The sequence below is a fragment of the Phalacrocorax aristotelis genome, chromosome 5 (assembly GCF_949628215.1).
Source record: "Phalacrocorax aristotelis chromosome 5, bGulAri2.1, whole genome shotgun sequence".
Lineage (NCBI taxonomy): Eukaryota > Metazoa > Chordata > Aves > Suliformes > Phalacrocoracidae > Phalacrocorax > Phalacrocorax aristotelis.
Window position 1 is genome coordinate 44364876 of NC_134280.1, and position 14190 is coordinate 44379065.

The 14190-nt window shown below is 41.0% G+C and overlaps 1 protein-coding gene across 3 annotated transcripts in view; it reads right to left on the reverse strand.

The window, feature by feature from the left end:
• ADARB1 (adenosine deaminase RNA specific B1) overlaps nt 1-14190 on the reverse strand; it is an 88623-nt gene that overhangs the window by 28537 nt on the left and 45896 nt on the right. For all 3 annotated transcript variants that reach the window (XM_075094210.1, XM_075094212.1, XM_075094211.1), the window contains exons 5-8: nt 5402-5516; nt 2566-2734; nt 1892-2040; nt 1116-1284 (exon numbers count right to left, since the gene is read on the reverse strand). In XM_075094210.1, coding sequence (XP_074950311.1) covers nt 1116-1284; nt 1892-2040; nt 2566-2734; nt 5402-5516 — 602 coding nt within the window. The remainder of the gene's footprint in view (nt 1-1115; nt 1285-1891; nt 2041-2565; nt 2735-5401; nt 5517-14190) is intronic.

Below are 14190 nucleotides of genomic sequence, written 5' to 3' on the forward strand. Positions count from 1 at the left end.
TTACATAACCTTCCTCCTGTATTTTTGATTTAGCATACGCAGTTCACAAGAATAGTTCCAACATAATACACTTAATAGATTTTGAATCAGGCTAACTGTGACTGACAAAACAGCAGAGCTATTTTAACTAAAAAAAACCTGAAGTATTATCAGCTGAAAAACTTGGCATTTCCATCTATTTTGCAAGAACACAGAGGCTGCAAACACAGACTCATTTCAAAAAATTATGTTGCAACTCTCCCATACTTCTGACACTTGTTAGAGGATACTGCTGCTAAATTTTTTTGGGGGTAATTATTTGTCCATTTATGAACAAAAAAGATATCTTTCAATCTTTGTCAAAAAGGACACTAAAGAAGGAATTGGATAAAATATAAATAAAAGCACTAGTACTGGAAATAAAATAATTACAGTAAATATATTAAACTAAAATTAAAATAATTTTCAAGGTAGAAATTAGAAGTGCCCATCAATTAAGATTTTTTTAACTGGAACACTTTTCCCCTGTATAAAATAATGCAAATCTGAATCTATCCTTGGAAAACATATGTGTCTTTGATATCATACAGTCATAGAATGGTTTGGGTTGGAAGGGACCTTTAAATTCCATCTGGGTCCAAGCCTCGCTGCCATGGGCAGGGACATCTTCAACTAGATCAGGTTGCTTAAAGCCCTGTGCAACCTAACTCCGAACATTTCCAGTGATGGGGCAAGGAAGTATATCATCAGAGGAAGTTATCTAAATATAAGTAATGCAATATATTTATTGCACAGTTTTGCTAATGCTGTAGTACTTTAGGGGAAAAAAATGAACCAAACAAAAACATTCTTCTGCTATTTCCCAGTGATATAAATACAAAACAAAGCTGTCATGACTTGAAGTGGCTGGAATGATAGATAGTGATTTCACCTTGCCTCTGAAGCCAGCAGAAGGTCTGACATCAATTGCAGATGAAGAGTCAGAGCTTTATCACTGGAGTTACAGCCAGCCACCCCCACGCTACATCTAAGCAATGAAATAAGCCAATCAATAACCTGCATGTTGACTGCAGGTGTCATGCAACCCTCCTTTCTTCTTCAGCAATAGCAAACAAATCAATCATTTGATATCTCACCTTGCTATCTTGTCACTGCATGACATGGTAAGTAGCCTTTCTCCTTGCAATACACCATCCCACGTCTGGATAGTGGTAGTAGAGCGCACAGGGATGGTCCCTTCCCCAGATTCTATTTTTGTCCGTAGCTGTCCTCTTGCTTTGCGGTTTGGATGCCTGTCCCCTTGATCTAAATGACAGAAATCACTTACAATCAGCTGAGAAACATTCTCAGAGTGCTTTACAGATAGCATTACAATAAGAATAGTCAATTAAAGGCATTTGTCTGCATAACCGCTGGCTTGCATAACAATTTCTATTGCTCCTTGCAAATTACTACAGCATCAGGCATCTCTCACAAATACTGTCTTCTAAAATACACTTGCAATTAAAGCAAGCTTCCTGTGAAGGAGCAGTATGCAGCAGGTAGCTCTTAAGTTCTGTTCTGCATGTTATAGCGTTAGAATGAAGTTAATAGACAGATCAAGAAAGGGGAAGGCAAACAACCACCATTAAAAGATGGAAACAGTGAAACAGTTCAGTTAGTTCTGTACAAATACTTGCTGACTCACTGGCTTATCTCAGCTAGCATTCGGCCTCTTCAAGACCACATGGTGGATCAGTCTATACTTAACTTCCACCAGACAGGAAGAACAGCTCAGATTTTTTTTGAAGGATCTTTGTCTAACACACACCTATACTAAAAGGAAAGAAGACACCTAAATTTTAACTGTGCCACTTGTACATGCTTAAAGAATACTTTAAACTTGCTTGCTTCAGTAGGACTACTGTCATACCCTCTTGCGCTGCTTCGTGTGGTGAAAAAATCCTAGCATCGCCACAAGGAGATGTGCTGATATAGAGATGAAACTGCACATTCTCCTTCAGCTTAAACCCGCCTCGCTCCGATTTGATAAAAATGGATTTTTGCTGATCATCTTTATTGCTGAAACAGAGAACAAAGCTAGAGTCAAAACTGACATTAACACCTGAATAACCATAAGCTGGGCAGTCTTAATAGGCATTAAAACCAAACACAAAACGTCTGGCAATTTTATAGTATAAATCTAACAATTGTTATTATTGTTATTACAATTAACAAAACTAAAAGACCATTGAGACAAGAAATCGAGAGCCCTTGACATCCCCAGACGTCAAGAACTTTCAGGCACTTACCAACAAATGAAAAATCACCACCTTGTAGCCCACTTGAGATCGTTTTGATTTACACGTTTACAGTTTACAAAATGATTCACAATTATTTTTTCTGTCCTCCCCTCTCATGATTGACACCTAACTGAATACATGTTTTGTTAAAGTCAAACTTTAGGGAAAAGGACCTGAGTTCTAAATTAAACATCCTAATGCACCAGGACAAGTGTTTCACATTGAAATAATTAAGACAAATGTTTTACACAGGCACCTTTTCAGCTCCATGTGATCAGCTCATCTTGGTTTTCCTCCAGCTTACCTTAGATAAAGCTCAAGTTGCGTATACAGAAATTTAAGCAGGCACCGGCGAGATATAATTTCCGCATGGCAATCATTTAATGCAAATCCACGATCACTCATATATTCACCGTTGATGCATTTTGTTCCTGTAGAAACACTTATGACCAGGGCATCTTTCACATCTGTACCTGATGAACAAAATTTCAGGAAGAAGATGCAATTAAAATCACAAATAATCTAGCAAGTGATCTTCTTGCAGAAACCAAACAAAGCTCCTTTTTTTCCTGTTGCTTGTTTTTTTTTTAAAAAAGATTTTTCTTCTGATACTTTCTTTAAAGCAAAAGCTTCACTCGGCCATACCCTCCCTGTACCAGTCCGGTCTATGGTTCTTTGTGAGTTCTTCATGCTGGACTTCAGACAAGTTAAAAATTGAAACCTGTAGGGAAAAATTGCTGCTTCAGGAAGAGTTATAAAAGCCTGAGCTCCAGAGATGGTGCTTTCTTCCTGAGACCCAGGCAGCCAGCTAGATTCCAGCATATCCCTCTGGCCACCTATGCAGATATTCACAGCATTCTTTAGAAATATGAAAGGCACTGATTTATTAAAACAGCAACATGTTATGGAAGGGTATTAAGGCAACAACAGGAAGGTAAGACTAGGAAATGAAGAAGTTTAAATGCTTAAACCACTGTAACACTTATCAGCAGTATGATGCTTCTAGAAGTAGTTCTTGGTATTAAGTAATTCTGTACAATAGAATTAAAATATTTTGGGTGATTTTCTATACAGAGAACTATCATACAGACACAAAAAAGGGTCAGCTGCATGAAGAGTTCAGAAAGACAGGTCAAAATGTTACATCCCTCTATCAAAACACTCAGCACAAAAAGCCCCAACAAGCCACACTACTAATTCCTCTGGAGCTCTTGAGGCCTTGCCAGCAGAGGCAGATAGTAGCCAAGCCCTGCCATAAGCCTTCTGCCCTCTTCCCCCCACAGAATAGTTACTGCAGTATGGAAAAGAAGAAAAAACATTTTCAACACACCCCAAACACCTAGAGTTGAGGATCCTCCCATAACCACCTGCCTGAAAGACAATGGCAGTGTGGATATAAGGGCTGTAACTAGTAATTAGCAAGAGAATTGGTATTTGAGTAATTAAAAAGGTGATTGAGATGTGGACTGTCTGAGCTCTCACTCCTCACGAAATATACACCCTTAAAAAAAATTAACCTGACCCCAACTGCCCCCTCCTGCACACAGAGTTGGAGGAAAAGACCATGGAGGAGAAGCAGGGAGCTGCTTCACTCTACAACACAAGGCTGTGCAATGGGGTCATCTAATGCCAGGGGTTCCCCAGACACATATCCATGCAAAGATGCCTTCTAATTCTGTGTAAAGCTATTTCTTCAATTAATCAAAATGCATTTGCATGTTAATTAAGTTTTAATTCTTTGCTCACATGGCTCTTCTGGGAATTGAGGACATAGGACTGTAATTACAATAAAACTTGTTAAATATCACAAAATATATTAAACTACAGCATGTTCCTTCACAGTGCTTTGGATTTGGGGCTAAATTGGTGTTGATACCACACACCTGTTTTGGCTGTCACAGAGCAGCATTTGAAGAGTGCCAAGGCTTTCCCTCCAAACCTCTCAAAAGCCAGGGAGGTGTGCTAGGGGCAGGGGATGGGCAAGAGACTCTGAGGGGACACAGCCAGGACAGCTGAGCAGCAGTGATCAAGGGATATCTCACACCGTAAGCATTGTGCTCAGCAGCAAGAACTCAGGGAAAGGAAGAGAGGAGGTTCAAGGTTACGGTGTTTGTCTACCCACAAGTCTTCTTGCCCTCCTTCCATTTTCTCACCATGCCCCAGGAGAGCGTAGAGAGCAAGAGGCTGAGTGGGCATTCAACTGTTGGCCAGGGTCAGCCTATCACAGATGTCTTGTGTCAGAGTCTGGGCCGCATTGTCCCCTTGTCACATTCCACTGTCCCTACAGCATGCAGTTATCACCTACTCTAACCAGCACCCTCAGACCTTTCTGCTCTGTGGAGGGGGCCCCTACAAACATCCCCACAGGAGGAAAGGGCTCGCTGCACATTTATCACCCATATCTGACTCGTTCAATTAATAGGGGACATTTCATGACAGGCCCAAAATGAATGTCCCATCAAGGGTTCAGATGGATTGAAGACCAAGATAAATCTTAGCTTGAGGAAAACTCAGCAGCAGCACGGTCACAGGTGAGCCTATTGCAGAACTTCACTGTTTTGGGTGATCTGGCAGAGCACAGATCTTGTGCCAGCAATCAGAAAACCACGACTTTACTGCTGCTTGCACATGCACGCCAGTGTCAGCTGCCAAAACATAAGCTGTTTTCTTCAGAAGTTTTTACTAAAATGACTGAGACACAAAAAACTAACAATAAAATATAGCAAGAATAACTAACAAAGTGCAAAACCTTAAAAACCTGGGAAGCCAGCATAATTTCTTACATAATATACCAAAAACCAAGAATGCCATCTTTGTGACTGATGCAGTGAATTTTATTTTAGATTTTCTTTCAGAAAGTTGCACGATTAATTTTAAAAGGTACACATATTTTGTAGACCGTGAGCTCTCAGACGTCTCAGTCAGGCAGAAGGCAGGAACTCTATGGAAACAGAAGTATTTGCTGGTCTAATTTTCCTGTAATTATCTTTAGCCAACATTTAATTGCTACATTTAGCACACCCTGAAGATTAAACAGCAAAAATACATTTCAGTACTGCTTGACTGAAGATAGTTTCCTAGAATGCAGACAGAGCTCTCATATTTAAGCCGTTAAAATAGTACTTTTTTTTTTCCTTTACCTGTTGTCATGACAATTCCAGCAAGGACTTTTCTACGTGCATGTGGAGATGTGAAATTTTCTGTCAAATCACTGAATTTATCTACAACCAAGCGTGCAACAGCATCAGCTAAAACCTGTAGGATCACACAGAAATGCACATTAGAAAATTAAATAATTTTAAAATTACAGCAGCATTAGGATATAAAGATTTGCCCTTTTATAATATTTGAGACAATAAATGAGTTCTTACTGTTCACTTTAAAAATGGACACTGAAGCATCAGCAGTATGTCAAGGAGGTGGCTGGGTCCAATTTTCAGGCATACTGAGCAGCTCTAAGTGGAAGCAGAGCTCTGTGTGCTCCACATCTATTAAAACAGGCTCAGACAGCCCTAAGCCAAGCATCGAAGTACCTAATGTCCATGATTGTTATGAACATTTGAGGCTTAGGAGAACAACTGCATAGACAAACAAGGCTACACTTTCATGCTCAAACCTCAAAATGCATCATTTCAGTATCCTTGACATTGGACCTGACAAGAAGATTGAAGTGCAAAAAACAGGCTCCTCAAAACAACATGTAAACCTTTTGTAACAATCAAATATATTGTCTAGCTATTACATAAATAAGAACAAAGCTGTTTTCAGCACTAGTTAAACACTTTCTATTTCTTATTTTTACAAGGCATACAAATTCAGGAATAGACAATGTCAATGTATAACCCAAAATAAGCTATCTCAAAACTAGGAAGGATTTAACTCTTTCACTGTCAGGAAAACTTGAACACTAACAGTCACAGCCTTGTTGTACGTTGCCAGCAGGGTTAACAAGCAACTTCGGTCAGGCTGTAAGGGGGACTAACTTCTAATATTAAGGAAAACTTCAAAATACCAGTCCTGCTCCTGTTGAACGACATTTCAGTTCAATACTGCAGCTAATCTCACCTGCTCTTTTTAAAGCAGCTGGAACCATAACAGCTAGAAGAGATGAGTCAATATCAAATCCTTGAATTTTCATCTGAAAAGAAACTGAAAACTAGGGCAATCTGTGCAACAGCGTCACTAGCACAGCTGGTTGCTCCCAAGGGAGCAGCTGAGAAAGGCAAGTTACCTGCTAGACAGCCTGATGAGCAGTTCCCAGGCTAGCAGGAGAGAGAGGGCAGCCCATTCCCATCCATCTTCCACCAGCACCGGGACTGGCAGCCGGAGAGGAGTGGACAGCTGGGAAGGGAGCTCAGGTCCCTATCTCAGAGCTCCAGACGTAAAGAACTTGATCTGCTGTCAGTGTGTTGGCAGCCAGCAGTATCCAAGATGTTCTGGGGTAACCAGCTGGTCCACAGGTTGACCCAGCAGAAGGACACAGGTCCTGCGTCATACCTGCCAGTGCCATGCAGATGTCTTAGATACCCAAGAGCATCCAACATGGTGCTAAACACACATGTAAGCAGCTACACCAAGCCCAAAAGGATGCTTGTGGCTGAGAGTCTTCTGCTTACAGACTGTCTTTGGGCTCTCAGTAATGGAAGGAGGTCACCACGTTCACCCCTCCAGAGGGCCCAAGGCAAATCTACAGGGCTGATGGGCAGAGTATATAAAGCTTGGGGGCACCCACTTGAAACAGTACAAACTCTTGAACACAATCAGAAGGGTGGGGGAAGGAGGGGGGGAAACAGAAAAAAGATGTGAAGACTGCCAGCCTGATTCACCACCATTTTCTTAACAACGCTCATGAGAACCGACAGCATAGAAATAACATAGAGGAGCTCTCAATGTTAACTTCCTTCTGGAAAAGCTTTAGCAGCCAAAGAAGCAATAATTAAAGCTCATGTGTCACGATTTCAGAGCTTGACAGCTTTTTCCAGAATCTAACTGGAGACAGTGACCAGCAGTCAGTGGTGACTGAGGTCACATCTGCACCAAGCTTTGGTCAATGTTTTGCAATTGCACAACATGTAGAGTCAGAAGACTCTTGACATTGCAAATACAAGTTTTCTCAATGCATTTGAATGGACTGCAGCTTAGAAACTTATCAACAGATGGAGAAATTTTTCAGGAACACAACTTTGCTCAGAGGCTATGAACATGTCTGGTCAGGCACTGATTTTCAAACAAGGTCTTTCTGCTGCTGTACCCAAAACTGTGTTACAAACTGTGCTCTGACAGCATCGTGACCATGCTGCACAAAACCTGCATTTAATTGTGCTAGTACTTACTAATGGAGAAAACTGAACTTTAAGGTAAATGCACAAAAGAAACTGTCACAAAAGAGTGACAGTTTGATTATGTCCCTGGTTTTTGAAACAGAAAATTAATACATAAAAGGCTTGAATTATTAACCTCCCTGCAGCCACACAGGCAGATCACTGCAGGGACAAGAAACAGAGTCCCATTCCAGTCTTTTATCCATAGCTCCACTGCAGAATTACAGACACTGCTTCCCAGCTGCAAGTTTTATATTCTCATTTCTGTAATATATATATTTTTCTGCTCTACCTTACATCATGACATGCTGGACAGAAAAACACAGCTGGCAGCTCACAAGCTACCAGGCAATGTAAAATCATGCTAAATGACATTATGATGGAATATATAATGAAACAAACTTTTCCAAACAGGGATAAACCTGATCCACAGAGAGAATATATGCTTCAGACAGGCTCCAAACCCTGCCAGAAAGGCTTGCCATCCAGGTACTAAACAATATTGGTCACCCTTTCTCCAAAGAGAGACTGGTAACTGGAAGAGCCTTCTCCAATGTTGAGCTACACAAAACCACAAAGTTGACATACCAGAAATGGTTATTCCAAAATGCCGAACCAAAACTGACCAGTTGCCAAGGGTGAACATTGGGGAACACTTCTTCTGGGATGATCAAACACAGGTAACTCACTACACAGATCCTCAGCCTACCCAGCCAAACAGAGGCTGATCTACACAGGCATGCAATTGCCCATTCCGTAGGGGAACCAGGGCTAGCTTGAGGAGGTTCTCATCAAGAGGTGGGAACTGAAACTGCCAGGCATTTCTAGGAAGAAACCCATGGCCAAATTACCTGACAATACTGCTGACAAAAAGGCTACTTGAACAGCCATTGGGTAGGACGCTTGCATACAGGGTAGACACAGTAGCTTTTTTTCCAAAAAGATTATTTTTTCACATAATAAGCAAAGCAGAGGAAACTGCAGTGTTGGTATGCGAGTGAGAACACTGAGTCCCTCTGCGAAGATGTAAGCAGGCACAGAAGGATGGGATGTGGTTGCACCTCAAACAGCATGGAACTAAGCTGCTGACAAGGAAACCTAAAAACGCCTGAATGAACATGGAGCCAGACACTGGGGAGGGCTGGTAAGAAGGAAAAAGCAGAACTCAAGCAAAACAAAATGACCACTAGCGATGCAAACAATGCAGAGGGAACTGTAGGGGAGTGGGGTAGAAATCACTGTCAGAAAACAGGAAGACATATTAAAGACTTTTTATTCTATTTGATACTCAAGTTGCATGACAACAGGTGGGTGGTGAGGAATAAACACTATTAAATGACTACAGATTTAGTTACTACAGTTTTGGTCTTTTATAAGAATACTCATCCAATAAATTAGAAGAATTTTCCTTTTCTCCCAGGTGGTCTATTACATTAACATAGTTAAGAGTCACTGAGAGCATGGAAGAGATGGGAATAAGGCAGGCTATGAACAGACCACTACAGTGCCAGGAACAAGACATACTAGCCTAAAATGGTGTCCTTGCTGTCCCCATCTCAAAACCAAGGACTTGAAGCTGTCTCCACATCAGGCCCAGGCCACTGACCAGCCTGGGTTGGGATCTTTCACTTCTCATGCTGACTCCAATCCCTTTCATATAAATAAATATTAATTGGAACAGAAACTGAACTCGTATCTCACCTTCCCAGTGAGTGCCCTAACATCTGACACACAGTTTCTCTACCCCTGCTCCTGCATTATATCATTATTCAAAGTTGGGTAATTCAAAAAAAGGAAAGACCTAAAATAGCTGACAGTTTGCTCATTAAAGCATGTGAGCTCAAAGCTATTTTGGGTGCGTTGTTCCTTTCCCTGATGAAGTTACAATGAATCCACTTTTCTACACATACAGACTGATTTGGGTTAATATATGTCTTGCAGCAATGTTGTAGTGGAACCTCCCTGACCATCCATGTTTTAAAATACTCTGAACCTGATGAAATTCAGGTCTGTCTGGATTTGAAGGAAGACCCTGGCAGGCCACAGAGACCACGCCAGATGAATGCTGGTGAGCACCTGCGTGGTGGAACCAAAGGCAGCAGGAGCAGTGGCACTGCGTGGGCTGACAGCACCCAGCTCTCACTGGGGACCTGACCCAAGACCTCCCAAGATTTTGCGCTCTCCTCAGATCTCCAGAGATGCTTCTCAAGCACAAATGTTCTCTCTCAGCTTTATTTCTTCTTACCTTCACAGCTTAGGGCTTATGTGAACTTTCACAAGCTGACGAGCAGTGGCAGTGCCCACAGCAGCTAAAATCAAGGTCCATTATCTCTCTTTTGACAGTGACCAGTACACACAGTTCAGAGAAGGTGCAAATATATCTACACTAATAAAACAGGGTAAATATTTTCTAGTGTTCCAAACTTTCCTGTATTTACTTAAAAGGAACTGCTACCTGGCAGTAAATTCTCTCCCTGCTTATGCAAATGTATCTTCTACATTCCTGCCAATTTGACAGCAATTATTCCAACATATTACTCATTAATTCCCATAAACACATTCACTATTATCTTTTTGCTAGGTTTGAATCTGTTACATTCTCATTCTACTGTATACACTAAACAAGGTATTCAATAAACTGCTTAGAGCTCCTCAGTACCTCTGCAGAAGCAGCTTTCCCAGTTCTCTGATCATTTTCATAATTAATTTGTATTTCTTTCCTATATTTGAATACTACTTTTATAGTTTCCCCCTGCCTCAGGTTGAACCAGGATTAACACAGCACTTCAAGTAAAAGTAGCCATTGCAGCTCATGGGTCTCACTCCATTTCTCCTGCTTAATGTTTTGTTTCAATGTCTGTCCACAGCAATATGCAGGATAAATTGAATTTGCAACACAATTAAGTGAATGATTAAAAGTGTTTCCTCTAGTGGATTTTTAGAAATTAATTTCATCTGCAGCTACACCACTTATTTGTCTAGCGCAAGTTGCTTTCTCTCACAATAGTCCAGCTTTCACTAATCTAAATAACTCTATTTTTAAGCTTCAATATTTACAAGTCCAATTCTCTAATTTCCACCTTTTTGCATGCTGACTAATCAGCTATCTTTTTAAGCAACCAGTTTGAGGAAATCTGGGAAATAACATTATAAAGTTTATATGGAGGTTTTCCTAACAGAGGCCACCCATGGCCTAAAGAAGATACCTCCACCAGCAGGTTCTTACCATGTGATGGAAACCATTTCCATCAGTAATGCTGGCAGCCTGGACCAGCAGACTTTACTGAAAGTCACCAAGTGCCCTAGGGCACACCAGGATGCATGCCGCACATTCAAAACAAACAAGGTGAGATTCTTCCTCCTGCAATATGTACTTAAACAGTGGAATTTATTGCTACAAGGTGCTGTGGAAGCTAGAAGATTACAGAAGTTCAAGAAAGGGTTGAAATTCATGAGGGAAACAATAATCCGTCAAGGACACTCAGCTGGAAAGACACCATTTCTGGCTGAGAAAATCCTTGAAACACAAAATGCTGAAGGTTAGAAGCACACATTGGGGAAGTACTGCTACAAATACACCCTTTTCTTAGTTTCTTTCCAAGGCATTTGGTACTGGCCTGAGTACTGCTTTAGGGACAGCACCATCCCACCTTTGACCGAGGTGTGAGACCCCTCACAGCCTTCCTTGGGAAGCAGGGAGCATCTAAAGGGAAAAGAAAAAGAGAAAACTAGTGATCTCTGGGAGAATTCTCTCTGGGTGATAAAGAAATCAAAAATTACAAAATAGGGAAGTCTAACAGAGCATCCACTGCTCCTGAGATGTCCAAGGATGTCCTCGTCCCATTTCCTGAGATGTTCTTGTCCTGTCTCCCGAGATATCTAAGGAGCTGCTCAGCGGCAGGACTGACTCTGCAGGTGGAGACAGCCTCAGCCGGCACCAGCATCGCCTGCAAACCTCCCGCTTCCCAGTGCTGGGGCTGCTGGCATGGATGTGGCACTGGGGATGGGATGATGTGTGAGAAGGAGCTTTTGCTTGGCCTGGCATGGCTCTTCCTGTGGTCAAGTGCTCAAATATACTCCTTTTCCCAGAAATCAGATTTGGACTTTGCACTAACAGTTTTCAAAAACCTGGTCACATCGACTCCCACGCTTCATCTATAAACGAACGACTCCTTTGTTTTCAGAAGTGATTTTAAAAGACTGTTCACATTTTGCTGTCTTCTCCAGTTCTCATCACCTACTAACTCTGCAGACCTATGACAAGCCATGCACTTAAACTTTTTAATGATATTAATCTATGTATGCTGAAACATGCAGTTTCCTTCCATGGAAAAGAATAAAATTTGAAGGAAAGACATTTTAGAGCCCTTGGTATGTCCTGTGGCTTATTGCAGAATACAGGTCACCCCCTTACATCAAGGGGTAGGAGGTAAAGTGAGGATGGCTATCAATTTACAAAGTGTAGCTAACCATAAAAATATTTTCTTTGTTTTGGAGAGGCAAGTCCCTAAAATGCAAGACTGACAATCTCTTTTATTTTAACACACTCACTGCCAAGGTAACGTATGTGCGAGAGCTGAGTTTTTCAGCAGGGCATTTTCATCTGCTCTGAGGCACATATTGAGTGACTTACTGGCTTTAACTCACTTTCCCAGCAAATAAATTTTCCTCACCACAAGCAACATTGCTTTGTCCCTCACAAAAGGTCAAGCTGTAAGCAAGCAGATAAGCTTACTTTGCAGAGACTGGTGTTAAATATATTAAACCATGGGATCAGCAGCTCAATAACCCACTTTACAGATCATAAGATTATACCGATGCCCATTTCATAAGCTGATTTCTGATGTCAACTGCCATTCTGTACCATTTGATAGCTTGCATGTGTATTTCCACATTTAATTTCCCCCAGAGCACCTGCAGCTATCAGGTGGTGTTGGATCATGGATATGCATTTCAGCCAATACACACGACCACCTCCGGAACAGGGATCAACTCTTCTCTCCTCTCGATTCTCTCCGCTTTCACTTTTACTCACGAGGCACCACAAATTAACACACCAGCTACAGACAGGTACAGGCAGTCAATTCCATCATCTTCATCAGCACAACCACACTGTACTATTATTTCCACTGAGCACTTGGTATTTGGACTTTTCCTGCCCTTGCATGTTTCTAGCTTCCTTTTTTTTTTCCAACCCAATCAGCATGTTATTTGGTCTATGCGTTATAACAAATATTGTCCTCATTTACATTGTTCCTGTACTCTCCAATATTTGTCACTTCATCCGCTTTAGGATTATCACCAAATTTAGCAACTCTACACATCCTGAGTAAACATACTCTGTAAAAGTAAACAACTCAGTCAAAAAAAACCCAAAAAGAAATACAGCAGGATCTGAAAATCACAAATGCTTAAATGCCTTATTAATCATTAATAGATACCAGACTAAAATCACTAATATCTAATGACATAATAATATAATATGTTCCAATAACTTGACAGCTAATTAAAAGCAGGGACTACAACACAGTGAAGTGCAGAAAGGCGTACGACATCCTGATCACAAGCTGATCAAAAACCTCTGAATAAATAACTGACTTTGAACTGGGTCTACACGAGACAGTACCAGCAACCTCCCCTTTCCCACCCAGTGTATTTGGCAGTACTCCTAAAGCCCACCAGGTTCTCCTCCACACTGGAGCAGCCTTTTTTGGTGCACACCTCTAAGACAGATGAAACACAAGCTATCCCTGGGGCATGCTTTGTTGTACACAATATGGGTATCAAGGTCAGCATAGGAACACTGGAAAAATCAAAAATACTGTTTGCATAGGTTGCTTTTTTGTTACTTAACACCATACCCCTAGGCTCGAATGCCCTGATCATCCAAAAAACTCTGGGCCAGCTATCTGGGACTCAGTCAAAACCTGACAAAGGTAAGGAGCTCAGAAAAACCCATCACTGCCCAGAGTTCCATCAAAGTCCGTTAAGGAAAAGAGGCTGCGTAAGCTGTTATACGCTGGGCTGAGAAACAACTTTTACCCTCTTAAAATGACACTTCTTTCATATCTCACCTCATGCTCTTTCCCACTTCCCTATTCCAGTTCCAATTTTTACCAATTTAGTGATTCAAAAACTAATAACACAAATTACTGGCAGTGATCTTTTTTTCCTTGGGACAAATCTATTTTTAAAAGCACAGCAGAGAATGTAGTCTGAAATTACTGAATCTACTGAAGAAATCATAACTACCTGAAATAGCATGATCCTAGATTTGAAAATGAAGGAGACAATTAAAATAGTCGCATCACCTACTTAATCTCTTCAACCTCACATTATCAAATCAGACCAGTATCTTACAGTTTTAATGAAAGCTAACATGTTTTTGTCTGTCTCAACGTTTTTGAGAAATCCTCATAATAAACAGACAGAAAGTTGCAAAAAAGTCACAGGTAAGTATTTGAATTTAGACAGGCATATAATATAATTAAAAAGACCCAAGAGATGCAGTAGAAAGAGTGTAGTTGAACAATCATTACTGTAGCTTGACTGGGGAGAAACAAAAGCAAGCAAATCAGGGAGAATGTTTCTTCGTTAAAAAAATAAAT